The sequence below is a fragment of the Aplysia californica genome, unplaced genomic scaffold (genome assembly GCF_000002075.1).
Source record: "Aplysia californica isolate F4 #8 unplaced genomic scaffold, AplCal3.0 scaffold00296, whole genome shotgun sequence".
NCBI lineage: Eukaryota > Metazoa > Mollusca > Gastropoda > Aplysiida > Aplysiidae > Aplysia > Aplysia californica.
Window position 1 is genome coordinate 538833 of NW_004797566.1, and position 18154 is coordinate 556986.

The window sequence follows — 18154 nt, forward strand, 5'->3', positions numbered from 1 at the left end:
GAAGAAGAAGAAGAAGAAGAAAAAGAAGAAGAAGAATGAGAAGGAGAAGGAGAAGGAGAAAAAGAAGGAGAAGAAGAAGAATTCTTAACTATAGGAGTAAAGCGTTTTGATATGTGCGCGTACTATCTTTGTTTAATGTTCTCAGTGAAGGAACGAGGCAAAACATTGATCTTTTTAGAGAGAGAAAACAATTAGAGGCTTTTCCAGACATTTTGGATTCCAATTTCCACGATTATGGTGTCGAATTAGTGCCAGCAGCAAGCTGAAAATCTAGCTAAATTAGTTTTTGGAAGAAAATGTCTAGGTGTTCCACAATCATAACAGTTTAGCGCTCAAAGATGACACTAACACGTACCTTCGGATACTCATTTAAGACAATTAAGTCCCTCCGCTGAAAGACAACTGATGAATTATAATGTGACACGTCTCCTTTGTCACGACTTTAAAATGACATGTTTATTTGAAAGGGAAGATTCGTTTGACTATTATTTAATTTTATCTGAAAGCAACAAAACTATGTGACAGCCTGGTATACTTTTCAACTGTCAGCAATTAAATTGAACGTAAAGAATGGCCATAAACACTCCCCTAAACTGTTTGGTTATTTTATTCACATAGACAGAAATAAGCTCTCTCACTCAAGAAGATTATTTAGATTGTCAGTCAACGCCATAGATCAGGGCGTGGCTACTCTCTGAACAGAAAGTGTCAATTATGCCTGTCCTGGATATATGAATTTTAACTCTTAAGTTATTGGACACCTGAACCACGTCTGAAAACAGACATTTTTGTCTTTCGTTTTTAGGCATCATAGACTTTCTCATATTTCACGAATTTGCGTAACATAAACTTCATGCTGAGAAGAAATTAAAACCACATGCACAAACATACCTTCTGATACAGGAAAAGATTTTGTCAGTATGTTAGTGTTTTAGCGCCTATAAATGGCTGCTTGCACTGTATGCTTCCTAGGAACTGAGTTTGTTTCAGAATGCTCTCAAGTCTGCTTGGGTAATAGTACAGATTGTGAAGCGCATAGAGCTTGCTGATGAGCGGGGATTTGCGCTTTACAAATTATGCTATCTATTATTATTATTACAGATAGAATGTATTTTCTCTGGTTTCGTAAATATTCAGTTTGCTATGAGTGTAAACAACCGACCTAAGCCGTACACCAGCTAATCAGGCATGTTGTAGACTGAGAGTTAACTCATTCGCTACGCCGAGCCGTGGGGGGCGGCGCTGCTCAAGTGCCGTCAGTACGTTAAGCCGCCCCCGGCGGCTCGAGAACCGACGTTCAATTTTAGCTTGGTTTCTATTCCAATCCACTTATCCATGTTAAAATAAAGGTCATAATATAATGTTGACTTCCGGATCAAGCGTTTCCTCTGAAAATCGGAAGTTGAAACATGATTTCGTAGTTTATTCGACTTTGTTTTATCGCGAAGCCCAACTTATAGCCCAGACACCAGTCTTAGTACTTTTACACAACAAAATGTATAATTATTTTGCTCACTAAAGAAGTGTAGGACTCTTCTTTATAATAATGATACTATTGGACGCAAATTGCCGGTGCACTGTAATTGAGAAATCAATACTTTTGAGTGCTAGATCTAGGCCTAGATCTAAATAGTCAAAATATTTTTATCTCTCCAAAATCTCTACTTTTGGGTGAAATTAATCAAAAAGTACCACTCAAGACATGTATAGGTTTATTCCAAGTGCAATTCTGAATAATTCCATATAAGTTACGCGTATTTTTTTCAGTTTGTGATCCTTTTTTTTTCAAAATTATTTAAAAAATTATTTTTTTTCAATATCGGATGTTATGATCCAAATGTACAAATATTATGGAATGTATGTAAATAACTGCACATTTTTCAATATTTTCCTGTTCTATATACAGTTATGGTTATTTTGAGGTATCATTTGACTAGGTGCAAACATGTTTTTTTAGTTTCACCTGAGATTATAATTTTTTAATTTTCCAATCACAATTGTGTTGCATAATCGCCTCTTACAGGAACCAACGTTGAAAAATACGCAAATAAATAATGCAGGTGTATTCTACAAACCATACTGAAAATGTTGGTATATAATATGTTGATATTTATTTGAATTTATGGCCCCAAAGACCTGCGAACTGCGCACTAGTCATCATCTCATTTCGCCCTCCCGAAAAGAAATCGTCCACAAGCCGAAAATAATACGTAGCGAATGAGTTAAAGAAAAGCTGAATTGTGTTCTTTCCCGTTGTCACTCATTAGCTTCGGGGTGTGGTCTATCTTCAAAGGACACCTTTTTCGTACAGCTCAGGTTATGTCTTTTTTATTTTTTTTTACCAATGATGCGGAAGTCACTCTGCCTAGTCCAATTCCTTTTCTAAAATTCAGGTCAAGGTAGTGGAAATCTTGAATTATTTTACCCCCCCCCCCCTGTGCTTTCTTTCTGAAATAGAGAACAAACACTCAAACTTCCCTTTCAAGAAAGCAGCCCTCCCCAAACAATACAAAATAAAACACAACAAAAAAGCAGCCAACATCAACATCATCATAAAGTGCCAGATCTGCGACAGACATCGGCGATCATGGTTTTTCATTCATTCCTTTGATCGGAAGCTACGTTTCCCTGATCTTTACCTGTTCCCCATTTATTTAGGTTCCCTAAGTATGTCGTTCAGGGCCTTCCCCTGCCTAGCTTGCCCTCAATTTTGCCAGTGCGAGCTACATGTTCAAGACCCTTATATCTATTTATTTGATCCAAAACTGCATTTGTCGTTTCCAAAAAACAATCAATATTATTATAAAACAACAGCACTACTTTGATGAAAATAAATCTATTAAAGAAACCAAAATAACAACAACAACAATAACAACAACAACAACAACAGCGGCAACAACAACAACAACAATCACAACAACAAAACTTCTTTAAAAAGAAAAAGAACAGGCTCTTGAGTTTGTAGTGATAACTGAATATGAACGGAAAGACCAATCTAAACAATTAAATTTTAAAAAACTATAAGTCTTTGTGTTTCCAAACCATTTTTAGAATGCATTTAATCTAGGGAGCGAATCAACTGATCTGATGTGTTAGCCATGGAGTTTCTGGTGAGAACTGAACATTAAAGTAAATAGGTTTAATGAAGAAAAAAGCCTGTGTTTTTTGTTGTGTTTTTGTTTTGTTTTGTTGGGCCGGGGGGTTTCGGGGGGGGGGGGTTAACAGGGGAGGGGAGGGGAAGGCCAGAAGACGTCTCTGCGATATAAAGCTTTACAAGCTTCTCACGTATCTGGTTGTTGATAACGTTGTTCAGTCTTGTAAGTATACCACCAGAACAGCCACAGAACCTCACGAAACATCTCTTGGCGGTCCTCGTCCTTCCTTGTCATAGGGGGGCATACATTGTCATCCATTCAGGCACCCAAGATCACCATTCACCTTTTTCGTTCCTGCCGACTTTGGGTATTCGTTTGCAGCCGAACGAACTGCGGAAAAGAAGGTAAGGTACCTTACTAAAAGACACAACGTCCTATCGGCTGAGCCAGAGATCGATTCATCGTGAGGGTGAAATTGCCAGATCTTAGAATAATAAATTATAGAATGCTACAAGACTCTCTTTTGTCACTAGCAGGGGCGGCTCGTGGGGCTAAAAAGTGGACGTGCACAATTAAGCTATCGCATGCTGAAGATATTCAAGGGCATAGTAAATGAGACGGTGCATAATTGTAGAATCTTTGTGTTGGTGAGGGAGGACCTCGTGCTTTTATTTTCATTCTTTTTACTTGTCGCTTTAATTTCTAGTACTAAATTAAAAATGTGTTTGTTAGCTAAACATCAATTTCGTTCATCCTGTATTGGAACTGAACATTCTAGTAATAATTTTCACAACCCCACTACAAAACCCTTCAAAGGCACAACTCGTAGAACGGTGACGTTCACATCCCTCAGGTTCACGGTCACAGAGTCACTTAAAATAGTGGCAAGACAGACAATGAACCAATCACAATTCACTTGAGCACTCCGCTGGATTGCTCCGGGGCTCACATAAATTGGCAAAGAATAGCGTACGGTCTATCGCGCTTATTTTTAGATCGCCTACTGTTGGCTATGTTTCGGCACTATTCGGCAGGAGCACATTTGAGATGTGCCGTCTTATTAATATTAATGTACCACCAAACTCGCTACGAGTGTCGTCATCGCTTGGGTTATCCCAAAGAGCGATTTATAGGGCAAGTTACACTGTTGAATAATTATCCTATTAAGCTAAAGCGCGTGGATTTGGCATGGCATAGTAGATGTTTTACGACACTATAGACACAGAAATGATAGTTATGGCGCCAGTGAGGACCTTGTTTTTATATAATATTTAGCTAGTGTTTGTTTCTGACTTCTTTTATTTTACTATTGCGGGTGTTTTACGTAATAGAACATTTTTTTAAAATTGGGCGGCACTGCACGACCGTGCTCTATGGACGAACCGCGCCTGGTCACTAGCATCCCGCTCCCGCCCAATAAAAATCAGAATACGCATTCCCCCCCCCCCCAATTAGAACAAACAAAAGCCAAACAAAGAGCAAACATACAAAACAAAAATAGACAACACAAAACAGTGAGATAGCGTTTGATATCATCTTTAAGAGTATCCACCCGGGGGTTTTTTCCGGGGTTTTTTTTTGGGGGGGGGGGGGGAGGCGGGAGATTGGTGTTTTCTTTTGCTTGTTTTTGTTGGCTTTTTTATGGGAGAGATATTAATTTTAAGTACGTTCTGTAAAATACAGACATTGAAAATTGTTTGCTGCAAAGTGTAGAAAAGTCACAATGCGTTCAAAAACAATAAAATAAAATAACTGAACATACTTTAGCGCACGTATTGTGCGTGCCTCAGATTGAATTCTCACGTAGGTTTGTAGATAAAAGTAAAATATTAAAATAGTAACCGTGCAGCTGCTATGTTTGTTTTGGTTTCGTTTTGTTTCGGAATTTTTTAGGAGGGGGGGATGATTTTGCTATTGTTGTTTTGTTTGGTTGGTTTTTTGTTGTTTTTTTAATGAACTGGTCCTTCAAAAAGTAGAAAAAATGGTGATTATTTGAAAAATCCAGTAGATGCCTAGTTGGAATCCCTTCAATTAAGCGCAAATGCCAAAGTAATTGTTCTTGAATTTTACAGGACAAAATTTCACTCTCGTTTTGTGAGTGCATATCCCTCAACGTTGACCAACTCGAATGATCTCAAAATTATTGTTTTATTGCGACATTGAACCGTCATCTCTCAGCTTTTGACGGGTTGTTTTTTATTCGGGAGGGGGGGGGGTCTGCGGTTGTGTTTAATGTTAGTTTAGGAAGGAACTCTTTGATACTTTGACAGGTATCATCTGTGAACCTGGCAAGGGCTAATGAAACTAGCAATGTTCTTCATCCGTTGTAGAAATGTGTAGAAAATGGCCAGCTTATCAGTTAAACAAACGTTCACCAACTAATGAGATATAGATCAACATGAATACATCCTCTCTCTCAGTGAGTTGGCATTTCATTGAATATGTTGTCATGAAACAAAAAGACATGCTTGGCACTGGAGTCACTCTCAACATGTGCAATAAAGAACGTTGAAATGACCACGGACTGACAGTGAGCAAAGTCAATAAGCAACAATACGGAAAAGGGCTTCTTCAGGGGAATTCACAGAAGGAGACTAGAAATAGATAAACTATTTTTTCAAATGCAATTAATGTTCAAACAGCCCTCGAAAATGCCTTTATGCAAGATTAAAAATGATCTCTATATGACTCCAAAGGATGTTTAAATCAACTAGGATTTTTATAAAAGACCCAGTTCGAAGAACAGCGTCTGAAACATTTGACTGTAAGAGTCATCGTCATTGCCACTGGTTTGATGAACAAATGGGCAGATAAGGATCTCAATTAAGAAAAGAAACGTTTGCCGTCGCCAGCTAGCAATCCAAAATCCCAGTCAAAAGGTGCATTAAGGTCCTGCAATTGGTATGTTAAGAGAAAAAAAAGTCAAATGAAGAAGGACTGATCTGAGAATAATAATAATATGATTAGACAGACTCATTCATGGGCGGGTACAAACAACACTCACACAGTATTTAATAGCTAAGACTACATCTCCGATCTATCGCGTTGTAGTAGTTCACCACGTCTTGACGGTAATGATGCCAAGCGAACGAGAAATAGAAATTGGTGCCGGATCACTAGGACAAATACTGTGAAAGTATTCTCAACCGACAATTAAGTGTTAATTTATAGTAGAAAAACAAGAAGTGCCATAACTGGCATTTTTTTCAATTAGGACACGACTTGTGCATGATTATTTCACCAATGATCTTTGCTTTTGTAGAGGACCTTCTTGTTGATTCACTTACCAAACTATTCTTTCAAAAATGGGAATGTGGATGAATTCCCCCAAGAGTAAAGAGATTCAAACTTTATTCATCTTTACAAAACAAAGGTGACAGCCATTCTTTTAACAATTTTCGAAGTATAGCTCCAATATTTATAGCCGATGACACCCTGGCCTGTATTTTGCATAATCGCCTGCTGAAACATCTCTCTGCAAATAACGCCTTACTTGAAAGTCAGTGTGGCTTCTGTACCGAAAGGTGCAGTTGACGTGATCTTTGCATCCTGGTTGGTCAGGGAAAATATAAAAATCAGAAAAATTCCTTTAAAATTATCTTTGTTGATCTGTCCAAGGACCTTCATGCTGTTAGTCTGGAAGGCTTATGGAATACCCAAGGGAAGCTCATCACTATGGTTCACACATGTCAAGGTTGCAGAAATGCTAGTCGTTACTTTAAAATTACAAAGTTGTATCTGCCATTTTTGGTCGAATTTAGTCACTAATACCATGAAGTCAAAAACCAATCTTTCTGCTCTATTAAAATCGCAAGATCATTCAGAGTCGTTATCAAGATAATCAAAGATTTGCAGTTGAACAAGCTTGGCATGTAGTGAAACTCAACAGTTTTACCTCAAATTTCTCAAAATTAGGTACTAGTAAGTAGATCAAACTTTGTAATTCTAATGCAGTGTAGTGGCATGGTGGAGCAATAGCGACAAATCTGTAGCCTTTTCATATGACGAACAGAGTAAGGCAGAGCTATGTATTGGCACCAGCACTTTTCAGTAGCATGTTATTACCAACGGGAAAAAACAATAACCCAAAAAGTTTGAGGCATCAAACATCAAGATTATCGTCACAATATTGAAATTGAAGTAACCGGGATTTAATAATAGGCCACTCGAAATCTTTCTTCAACTGCTGTTTTTGCCCGTATAGGAAATGAGATAAAAATGGAACCTATATTTTATTATTTAAACGCTACACGAATGACTGTAAAATAAGTATTAGATGAAGATTAAAACAAAAAATATCTTTAAAAACTTCAAAAACTTGGGACTATAATAATAGTGAAGCAAAGCTCACAGGCGTAAAAGGTGATAGTCAAATCATAACACTATACAAGATCTCAAGGAACAGTTTCCTTCTTCTTTTTCTTGAATCTCTGCTAGGGCTTTTGGACTTGCTTATTGTTACATAGTCATCTCACAGTTCATTTTATTATATAAACACTGCTGTTGTATGGACACAAAACGATGAATTATGCGTTACATAAGAGGCAAGCACGTTCTATTTTTGAAGGCACTACTTGATATGTTGGAAATGTCAATGGGGTTCGTGGCCATAACAAGGGCTTTCTTTTTCTATTTCTTTTTATTTTGATACTTGGAGGTTTTTGGGGTAAGTACAGACGTCTTGACAACATTTTTATACACTTGATGACTTGGCATACTGTAAGTTATTTGATAACAGAGAGGTTTGAACGAACATGTACAATACAACTGTCTTGTGAGCATATTAACATAACACACCTTTTACGCTGTATTCGTGAGGTGGGAAAACCGAACAGAAAAAATGTATCGTACCAAGTGGCTAAGAAAAAAAGAGGACACTCATAAAAGGCAATAACTCGCTTATCTTTGAACCAATTTCAATAAAACTTCGTGGACAAAACAGTCAATTATAGCGCTGTTACATCTGTTAATATGAAGGGAAAAAAATCAATCCGTCTATTAAAAATATATCAAATTTTAAAAATAATTCAACTCCAACTGACTGATACACAAAACTTCTCAAAAATCGACAAAATTGTTCAATTGTGGTGTCGGTGGCCTAGTGGTTAGGCTATCCAACTCGTAATCGTGAGGTTGCGTGTTCGGGGGTTCGAGCCGCGGGCCCGACGTTGTGTCCTTGGGAAAGGCATTTTACACGAATTGTCCTCACTTCACCCAGGTGAGAATGGGGACCTGGACATAGACAGTGAAAGATGTTAGTATGTTAATGTTTTAGCGCCTATGAATGGCTGATTGCACTGTATGCTTCCCAGGAAGTTGGGGTTGTTTCAGAATGCTTTCAGGTCTGCTGGGATAATAGTATAGATTGTGAAGCTCATAGAGCTTGCTTTTTTAGCGGGAATTTGCGCTATACAAATGCTATCTATTATTATTAATATTATTATTCAATTACAAATAGACATTATAATGTGTGCCTTAAAGAACAAAATTAATTCAAAGTTGATGTTGCTTAATTATTCAAGGAGGGTGTTCGCTTTTTAAAACTGCAGTTGTAGACCACTTTTTTCCATACAATCTCCGACACACCCCTGGAAATATTGAATAACCCGGTTGCAGGTCTCTGGGTCGATTCTTCGGACGTCCGGATTAACATTGATTTTCAACTGTTCGATTGTTTCTGAGGTGTTTCCCCAACTCTGTCTGTCAAAAAAAAAATAATAATAACCCAGAGATAATGAGGTGGGGGTGGGGGGAGGGGGATGTGATACCATTTATTTGTAGAATTTTGGCTTGCAAATAGTTCCCCAAGGCTTTCTTGAAAACATATCAAGGCCAATCTTCAGGCGTGGATTGTGGCCTCATCCCACTAGAGCCAAGTCTGTACAGCACAAAACATTCTCCCCAAATCTGTGCAAAACTTTCTTGACACGATCAGACATCTATCTGTAGTCACTTTTGTGGTTTTTCCGTCATCGTCCTGAAACTAAAATTGGGCCGATCACGCCCTTGTAGCTGAACGCTTATTAAAAGTAAAATGTTGCGTTTTATCAATTCTATATAGGTTAAAATTTTTAATTTCTCGAATATGCTGACTGATTTTCTTCATATTTACAAACCTGATGTCCTCATCGTTGAATTTCATTTATTCGAATTTGTAGGGGGGGGGGGGGTTTATCAGTGTAGAAATAACCCAATTATCACACTTTTAGAGCGCCATCTTTTTAGGAACCTTGTACAAGTAGCCCCTTACACAAACCACACTCGTATGAGCCAAAAGATTCGTTTTAATTATCTCATTAGTGAGTTGCATTGTTTAATAACGATGTCAGTTTACATCGACAATTACATTAGATCTATACACTCCTGTTCTTCCAGATGGATGACAAAATGAATCAGACAACCCCGGGACAGAAGACAGAGCCTTTGTTGACATCTAGCCAGTACGTTACTGTGCTGATCGTACTGATTATACTCACGGCTCCGCTCTGTGTATTGGGCGTCATAACTAACCTCCTCAACATCTGTGTGTTTGTGCGCATGCGGTTACAAGATGCTGTCACATTGTCATTCTTTGTTTTGTCCATCAGTGACTTAGGTACCGTTTTCTCACTACTGATCATATGTATCAGTGCATGCCTTGACGTATTGGATAAAAAAATGAGTTTTCTATTTCCTGTAGCTCCGCCAAGCATCTCTTTGATTACCGTTGAATTCACTCATGTGTTCCTACTTATGTCCTCACTATGTACGTGCTATTTGGCAGTCACACGGTCTATGTGCGTCTGTATGCCATTTAAGTTTAAATTTTACTTCACACGTGTCAGAACTATCATCATTCTCAGCATAATAGGATGCATGTGCTTATCACACCTAGCAATGCTCTCACAGTTTGAAATAAATTTCATAATAAAGGCAGGTAACTTTACTCAGGCAGTGCTCACACCCCGTAAGACGTTTGCGCTCGCTGTGTCAGTGTCTGATTATTTTAAGGGACCCATTGTAACCGTTGGATCTGAGATAGTTGTCACCATCTCTGTGTGTCTCATGATCTACAAAATGAAGGAAAATGCGAAATTTCGACAACTCGCTTCGGCTAGCAAAATACATTGCCAGCCTCGCACAGCCAGTACACATCTCAAGCAAGATGCTGATTGTGTTTTTGTCCAAAATATTCCTGGTCGTGTCTCAAGAACTGCCATGGTAAGCAACATGCAGACTGCCAACTTTTCTGTTCCCACACGAGAAATAAGAGTTATCAAACAAGTTGTTTTGGTTGCTGTTATTCTTGTCCTCTTCAAGCTGCCAACAGTGGGAGTTATTATGCTTCGATACGTGAATCAAGAGTTCAATGCCGGTGGAGTCTATTTTAGAACCATAGGTGTTTTAGGCGGCTGTAGATTCATTTGTGAGTCCATCTCTGCTGCCGTCAATATCTTTGTCTACTATCACTACAACACAAAGTACAGACAGACTCTAAGGCAGCTCTTTTGTCTCAGGAAAGCAACAGAACAGTAAGATTATGTCTGGCGTGCGACCAAACCCCGTGCCATGAGCACGTGGGGTTAAATGTCAACTAATCAAATGTCATTGGCCTTGACCTTGGTGGTGTCTTTATGAAAACCCCACATTCTCAAATAAGTATTGTACACCCTGTTCTGTATATCCGTATCAGAACCACGTAAACATTGTGACAGTTATTATACAAATATATTTTGGACAAGACAATGACAATCTTTATTGATCTCGCAGGGAAAAATTTGGCTTGGTCGTTAACAATGGCAATAGACGTTACAAAAGTTAGACTTAAAGGTGCACTCACACAAACGACTTAAAGGTGGACTTTAGGCCAAGTAAATACATGTCTCACGGGACGGGACATCCCGCTACGTAAAACATCCATTCTCTCTCTCTCTCTCTCTCTCTCTCTCTCTCTCTCTCTCTCTCTCTTTCTCTCTCTCTCTCTCTCTCTCTCTCTCTCTCTCTCTCTCTCTCTCTCTCTCTCTCTCTCTCTCTCTCTCTGTGTTTCATTTCTAGCACTGTGTGTTCAGTAACCTCACTGCAGTTGGTACGAATGAAATTCTATATCTGTCTGTTCTTGCTTTTTTGGAAATGTATCGTTTACTGGGGTCAATAGTTGAAATTCCGATGTCAGTGGGTGGCTATGGTCACTAAGCATTATTTCCTCCTTTTTTAGAACGTTTGTCTTGTGCAGATATTCAAAGTTACTTAGGTCTCTACCAATTGTTCATGATCCCTTTCTTATCAACTTGTTTAGTTTTATAATGTGCTGCCTTCCCAGATTGCTACCATAGCAAGTGTTACCAAAATTTATCAAAGTTTCTATTGTGATGGTGTAGAAAGAGGAGTAGAAGTAGATTAGAGTCATAATATTTACATACCGTTACCTATTTGAAATAAAGTTATAATAGACTCCACTGTTAAACTATTCGCATTTAATCCAATCGGAACAAACAAAGACGTCGACAGTCTAGTGGTTAGACTACAGAACTCGTTATCGTCAGGTTGTGGGTTCGGTGGTTCGAGCCGCAGGCACGACGTTGTATAGTTGAGAAATGCTCTTTACAATAATTTTCTACGTTTGACTCTTACGAGAAACAGTGATTTTTGGTCAGAATGTGTTTAAGCGCCTTTAAATGGCAGCTGCTCTGTACGCTTCGCGGGAAGTTGAGATTGTTTCTGAATACTATCAGGTGTGCTGGGGAAATAATATAGATTGAGAAGTGCATACAGCTTGCTGTTTCGCAGAAATTTGCGCTTTACAAAATAAATGTTATTTTACCTAGTTGTATTATTATTATTATTTTTATTTTATTTTTTAATTATTATTATTATTATTGTTATTATTATTATTATTCATATTATTATTATTATTATTATTATTATTATTATTATTATTATTATTATTATTATTATCATTATTATTATTATTAATATTATTATTACTGATGATTATTAATATTAATATTATTATTACTGATGATGATTATCATTACTATTACGATTACTATTTTTTTTTATATTATTACTACTACTATTATAATTATTATAATTGTTATTATTGTTATTATTATTATTATTAATATTATTGTGAAATCTCCAACGACAAACTTTTGTATTTTCAAATAATTTATGGACTCTCTTTTTAATGAGTATTCAACTGTATTCAACTCCTTACAACTATTTCGTAGCTTACTGTTTTCATTTAACAAACTGGAACCAACCATACATTATTATTGTTTTGTTGTTTTACGTATTTTACCTGTAAACATTTGAAAACTTTCTATTGCGGAATCTCGACCGATAAAAATTTTATTATCAGCTATGTTTCCTAATACTGATTTAATAAAATTTGATTAACATAAGAACTACATTTCGTTCACAACCCTGTCGTATCTTGCTGTTGTCATTAAAACAGTTAAAACCCAAGCTTTTGTTATTTTGCTGGGGGTTTTTTCACTGAGTGCTGGGTCCTTTGAAAAAAGAAAAGCATTAAATATTACACCAGTATTTGCAGACAAACACATAGAACGATAGTATTTTCAGTCACGAGTAGCCTGCTTTGTGTTGATATTACACGACTAGACGACAGAACTGATGACCGATGCTGTTTTTCTCACTCAACGTCTAAACAAAACCAGATGAAACAACTTAGTAGACCTTGATGGTCTTGGTAAACCAAGAGACGTAAATATAAAGGTATTGCTTTCTTCGAGCAAGTTAGTTCCGATACACTTACTCTACAGACGACGATGATAACTTAATAAAAAAAAGCTTGGACATATCCAGTCGCAATGCTGGCACTCCACCGTGTGTCCTCGCTTTGTCAAGACCACACATCCTGAAAAGAAATGCAATACTAGTCCTTTCTGCCCCAATTGCCATAGCCAGCAAACAATCTTCATCTCGTAGTACCAAGTTGGCTTCAATAACGCGCTATTTAAGAAAACAGGACGCGATATGGCTGCTCATTTCAGGAGACTTATAAGACAGTCTCCCCGCAAGTTGTGACTTTGGTCTCTGGCTGATCATATGTGAAGTCAGTACAGCCAGTCAAGAGGTTGGCCATTTCTTCTTCTGCCGACCTAGCACGACCCAAGGTTAACGACAAAAAGTCGCGCAGAAAAAGGAAACGGTCCTTTAGATCCGTACAGTGCCTACTTTCCAGGTACTACTCTCAAACCACACCGTTTCTCCTCCCAAAAACCACCCGGCAAACAGCAGTCCATTTGGAGGAGTCACAGTTCAACGAAGCAGCGGACCTTTGTGCTCGAAACCTAGAAAGTGTAATAGTGGTCTTGTCCGATGACTCCGACCTCCCATTGTAGATTTGCAATACTCAAAGGCCACACTGTGCCCTGTTGTGGCCTGTATCCAGGAGACAAAGTTCACCATGGCTTCAGCCATAGACTTAATAGGTTTTGCTGAGCATCATCCAATTCACAATGACAACCAGATTGCTTCCTGTGGAATCACCCTCTACATCCACAACAAGACACTCCATAGACAAATATACCTTAGTATGACCCTCAAGGCTATTGTTGTACGGGTCACTCTGCACACACCAATCAAAAACTGCTCCATTTCTGTTTAGCCACATTACCGATCTAAATGACTTAAATGACCATCTCCCAAAACCCTTTATTTTGTTGGAGATTTCAATGCTCACAGTCCCCTTTGGGGAGATGAACCAACTGTCATCCGTCTTTAAAAAGATAAATCTCTCTCAAACCGAAACAGATCCACTTTTAACACATTATCCATTTTCTGCACCCCCTGAGCTGGTCCGAGGTTTTCAGTGGTTTGTGCTGAATGAAAGTGCGTATCATTTTCCAAGGATTCCTTGGCCTTTCTGTTGGGATCAACGGAGAACACCCTTCCACAGATACATTTAAAAATACCGTTAAAAGCTACTACACCTCCAGTCTGTGGGAGAAACAGGGGGCAACTGAGCAACAAACTCCACAATAATTATTATGCCCAAGCCGTGACCATGAAAACCTTCAGCTCTCCAGATGAGATGGATTTATAAGATAACGTAGTGGACACACTTCCTCAACACATAGATACCTCTCACAGGGAGCCGAGGAGCCCTGCTGTCTCAGATGCAACATGGATTTTACCATCAGACATATACTGATGAAATACACAACTTTGGAGAGACCCTAATGAATTAGTTCGAATGCACGTATTAAAAATATGTTTTCCGTCGTTGACCCCAACACAATTCTCCATTTCAAAAAGGCTACTGGCCTTTTCTCTAAAATGCAGACGTTTGTTATTCTAAAATTGTAAAATCTGGTGTTTTATCTTAAAAGAATATGTGTCCAGTTTTGGACGAAATTGAGATATCGATTGCACCTAATAGTTTAAGACACGTCTTCCTTTTAACTTAGTCTGTAATTGATGTTTTAATATATATGGCAAGAAAGGCGTTTTGAAGAAAGTCAACGCAACTGGCTTTTGAGAGGTTTATAAATATATTTTTTTTTTTTTGTTTTTTATTTATTTATTTTTTTTTTTTTATTTTTTTTGGGGGGGTTGAATCCTCCTGTACATTTTACGAAACTAGATATCTTTTAAATAAAACTCCACAACTGGTGGCCATCTTTTAATACTATTTTACTATAAAATGTGTAACCTTTAAAAATTATTCTAAAAAGCAGGCGCGCTGTGAACTGACGTTGAAACAACTTGCTAATATGACAGTTTTGTAGTTTTGAGAGCTGTAATACTCTCACTAGACCTATTTAATTAAGAATGTGTCATTCAACACCATAGATCGGGGCGCGGCCACTCTCTAATCAGATAGTGCCAGTCATTCCTGACGTGGACATCAAAAATGTTAATTCTAGCTTACTGAAAGCCTATTCCATGTTTTCTTCTTTTTCTTCTTTGAGTTCCCTGCTCAATTGTAATTGACTACTGTTTCGTCAACCTGCAGTGCAGCTGATATTTACGTATGTGACCATGTTTCCTACTTCACCGAGCCACATTCCGATTGCTAAGTAATATAAATTGTTATATTGGCTAAAGTCTTAAAATCTTAAGTTTAGTATGGATAACTTTTGAATTTTGACCGGATGGGGCAGAAGCCAACTTGTATCGATTTTACACCACCAAGATGTCTTTAACGTGCGCAAGTTGTGCATAAGACCTCCGAGATTTTTTGCCCATATTCTTTAAGGCTAGATGTTTTATCTTACCTTCCATGATATTAGGAGTGTGGCTTAAAAATAGCTGGAAGAAGGAGCCAGAAGTAGCAGTTTAAAGAGCCTGGGGAGGCAGGGGTTGGGGAGAGGGAGGAGGAAGTGGAAATGAAAGCATAACACATAACATGACTAGCGAACGGGAAAGGAGACCGTAGAAGAATCTATTGCCGTCTCTGCCAGAGTCAATCCCAGGACCTCTCAAAGGAGAGGCGAACACCTTAGCCTTAAACAATAAGAGGCCCTTCGTCTAAAAATAACCTTTTTTGTCGTCCATTTTTTCAGCACAGTAAACCTTCTTATAATTCCACATCTATTTGACTAATTTGCATAAAACACACACAAAGCTGTGAAGGAATAACTGCCCAATGCACTAACATTTTAGTTTGATCGTATATAGATGCACTGTTGTGATTTCGCAGATATTTGTTATGGCAGTAAATAACAGAGCTATATTGTGCATCAGCTCAACAACAACGCTGTAGACTGAGAGTTTAAGGAAGAATGTTCATTCCGGTTGTCACTCGTAAAGGCGGGATGTGATCTATCTTTAAAGGACACGCTAATATTGTTAAGCAGCCTTTTTCAAACGATAGAATTATATATGTTGCACCAACGTTGAAAGTCGTTCTGCGAGATGTTAATTTTTTTTCGACACATTCAAGATATTGAAAATCTCAAATTGATATCCCCCCCCCCTATTAAATGGAGAACAACACCGAATCTTCTTTTCACCCCAACCCCCCCCCCCTTAAAAAACCACACCCTCTCCCCCTCCCCGCTCATAAACAAAGCAAAGCAAAAACATCCCAAGAAACAAACTTTACAAAAACAATAACAAGTGAACGACAACAACAGAAACAACAACAGCAACAAGAATAACCCGGTAAAAAGAAAAGTCAGATCCACCTCCAGTAATTTCCAACATACGTGGGTGGTTAGTGAGTTCTCTTGCGTGGTTTGCTCCTGTTTTTCTATCAAATATATCTATCTGTTGTCCTTAATTTTCCTCCTTTTTGGGGGTTTCTTACCCTCTTGTAACAATTCTCACCTTGGAGACTGATATGACCTAATTGTGCTATAAAACTCTCACTAAAACAAAAACAAACCGTCCCTCATCTATTTACGATATCTGGTCTGATTTGTTGGTCACATAATTTGTAGTGCCAACTGAACATAAAGGAACGAAATCTATTTTTTTAAATTATAATGATAAAGTTAAAACTTTTTTAAAACATTAATTCAATTTTTAAAAAATTTTAAAAACCCTATGAAAGTGTCTAAAGTCCCCACGGATTCAATAATAGTACAAAATATAGAGAGCGAGTCAGGAACCTCTGTCAGAGCCTCCCCTCAACCGAAATACTCGATATCAATGCTCCCCTCACTGGAATGGAACTTGAGCATTCTGCTTACGACAATGAAGTGCCTATCTGCTGCACCATAAACAGCAGTGAGCTTATGTGGGAAAGGACGTCTTATGGGGAAACTATTTCACAGAAAAGTTGTAAATAAACCATCGAACAGGCAAATGTTCAAATAGCTCTCAAAACGGATCTGCCATCCAAATTTAATGGCAATTTCTTTTTGTTTGTTGCTTTGATACAATTCCTTCCACACAAAAAAGCGAAAATACCAAAGAAAAGTATTCCTTTTCTTGTCAGGGTGTGGTTTATGTTCAGTGCTATTACAAGTAAATAACACAACTACCCCTAAAATTTACCCTGTTACCTCAGTATTTTTCAGTTGGTATTTGTTTTAACTCCTTTTTAAAAAGTAGGCAGAAAAGATAAAGATAAAGATAGAGATAGAGAGAGAGAGAGAGAGAGAGAGAGAGAGAGAGAGTGAGAGAGAGATGGGGAGGGGGAAAGAGAGAGAGGGGAGGAGGGAGGTTGATGGGGAGAGAGAGGAAAAAGTAGAATGGAGAGAGAGTGGAGGAAGAGGGGTAGAGAGAAGGAAAAGGAGAGGAAAAGGGAACGGGAGTAGGATAGGGAAAGGAAGAAAGAAAGGGGGGGGGGGAAGGTGTCTGTGTGGGGGTGGGGGGGGGGTTAAGTTGACAGGCTTCGGGTAGGAATCGTGATTGTCTCCACGTTATAATGGTTGTCTTTAAAATATCCTGGTAGCTCAAGTACCGGTCATTGAAAACGCTGTTCAGTCTTGTAAGCATTCCAATTCAACACCCACAGAACCTCACGCAAGATATATGTTCTTTTCCTTCCAAAGGACAAAGAGACATACTGCGTGACATCCATTTAGGCTCCCAGGAGCAACATTCGTCTTCTTTGTTCCTGCCCACTAAACGTTCGTTTGCAGTTGAACAAACTTAGGAAAAGAAGGTAAAGTACATTACCAAAGAATAAAATGTTGAAAAACGTGGCTAACGATAGATGTGAGACAGCGTGGAGAAATGTGCTCGTCCGAATAGGGAAATCAGAGAAACAGCCATTTTTCCGCTGATTATACAATTTTTATTGAGTTTTTGTTTTAGGCCTCAACACCTTTTATGTCCATACAAATTTCCAAGTGAATTTTACTGAAAAACGTTGATTAAAGGCACAAAATATGTCATTTATTCCGTTTTCAAGGACTCTTTAGCTTTGGAGTTACCAAACTTTGGCAGCCATTTTCTTGCTAATTTCGCCATTGAAACCAAGCGATCTCACATCCTTCAATGGCAACGTTTTCTACTTCTATTTAAGATCTCGTAGATAGATAGATATTTATTTCATTGAAAGCAAGGCAAATGAAACAGCTGTCAAATGGTACCAATAACTCCATATGTCCAAAATTGACGAGTGCCTGATTCCACCGCGTCTGGACACATAACTTTGG

At 38.2% G+C, this 18154-nt stretch overlaps 1 protein-coding gene across 1 annotated transcript in view; it reads left to right on the forward strand.

Moving 5' to 3' along the window:
- Window positions 1-18154, forward strand: part of LOC101856354 (endoglucanase 17-like) — a 53876-nt gene that overhangs the window by 32546 nt on the left and 3176 nt on the right. Inside the window, 1 exon segment of the mRNA XM_035970629.1 lies at window positions 13442-13633. Within this exon segment, the coding sequence (XP_035826522.1) occupies window positions 13442-13633 (192 nt within the window).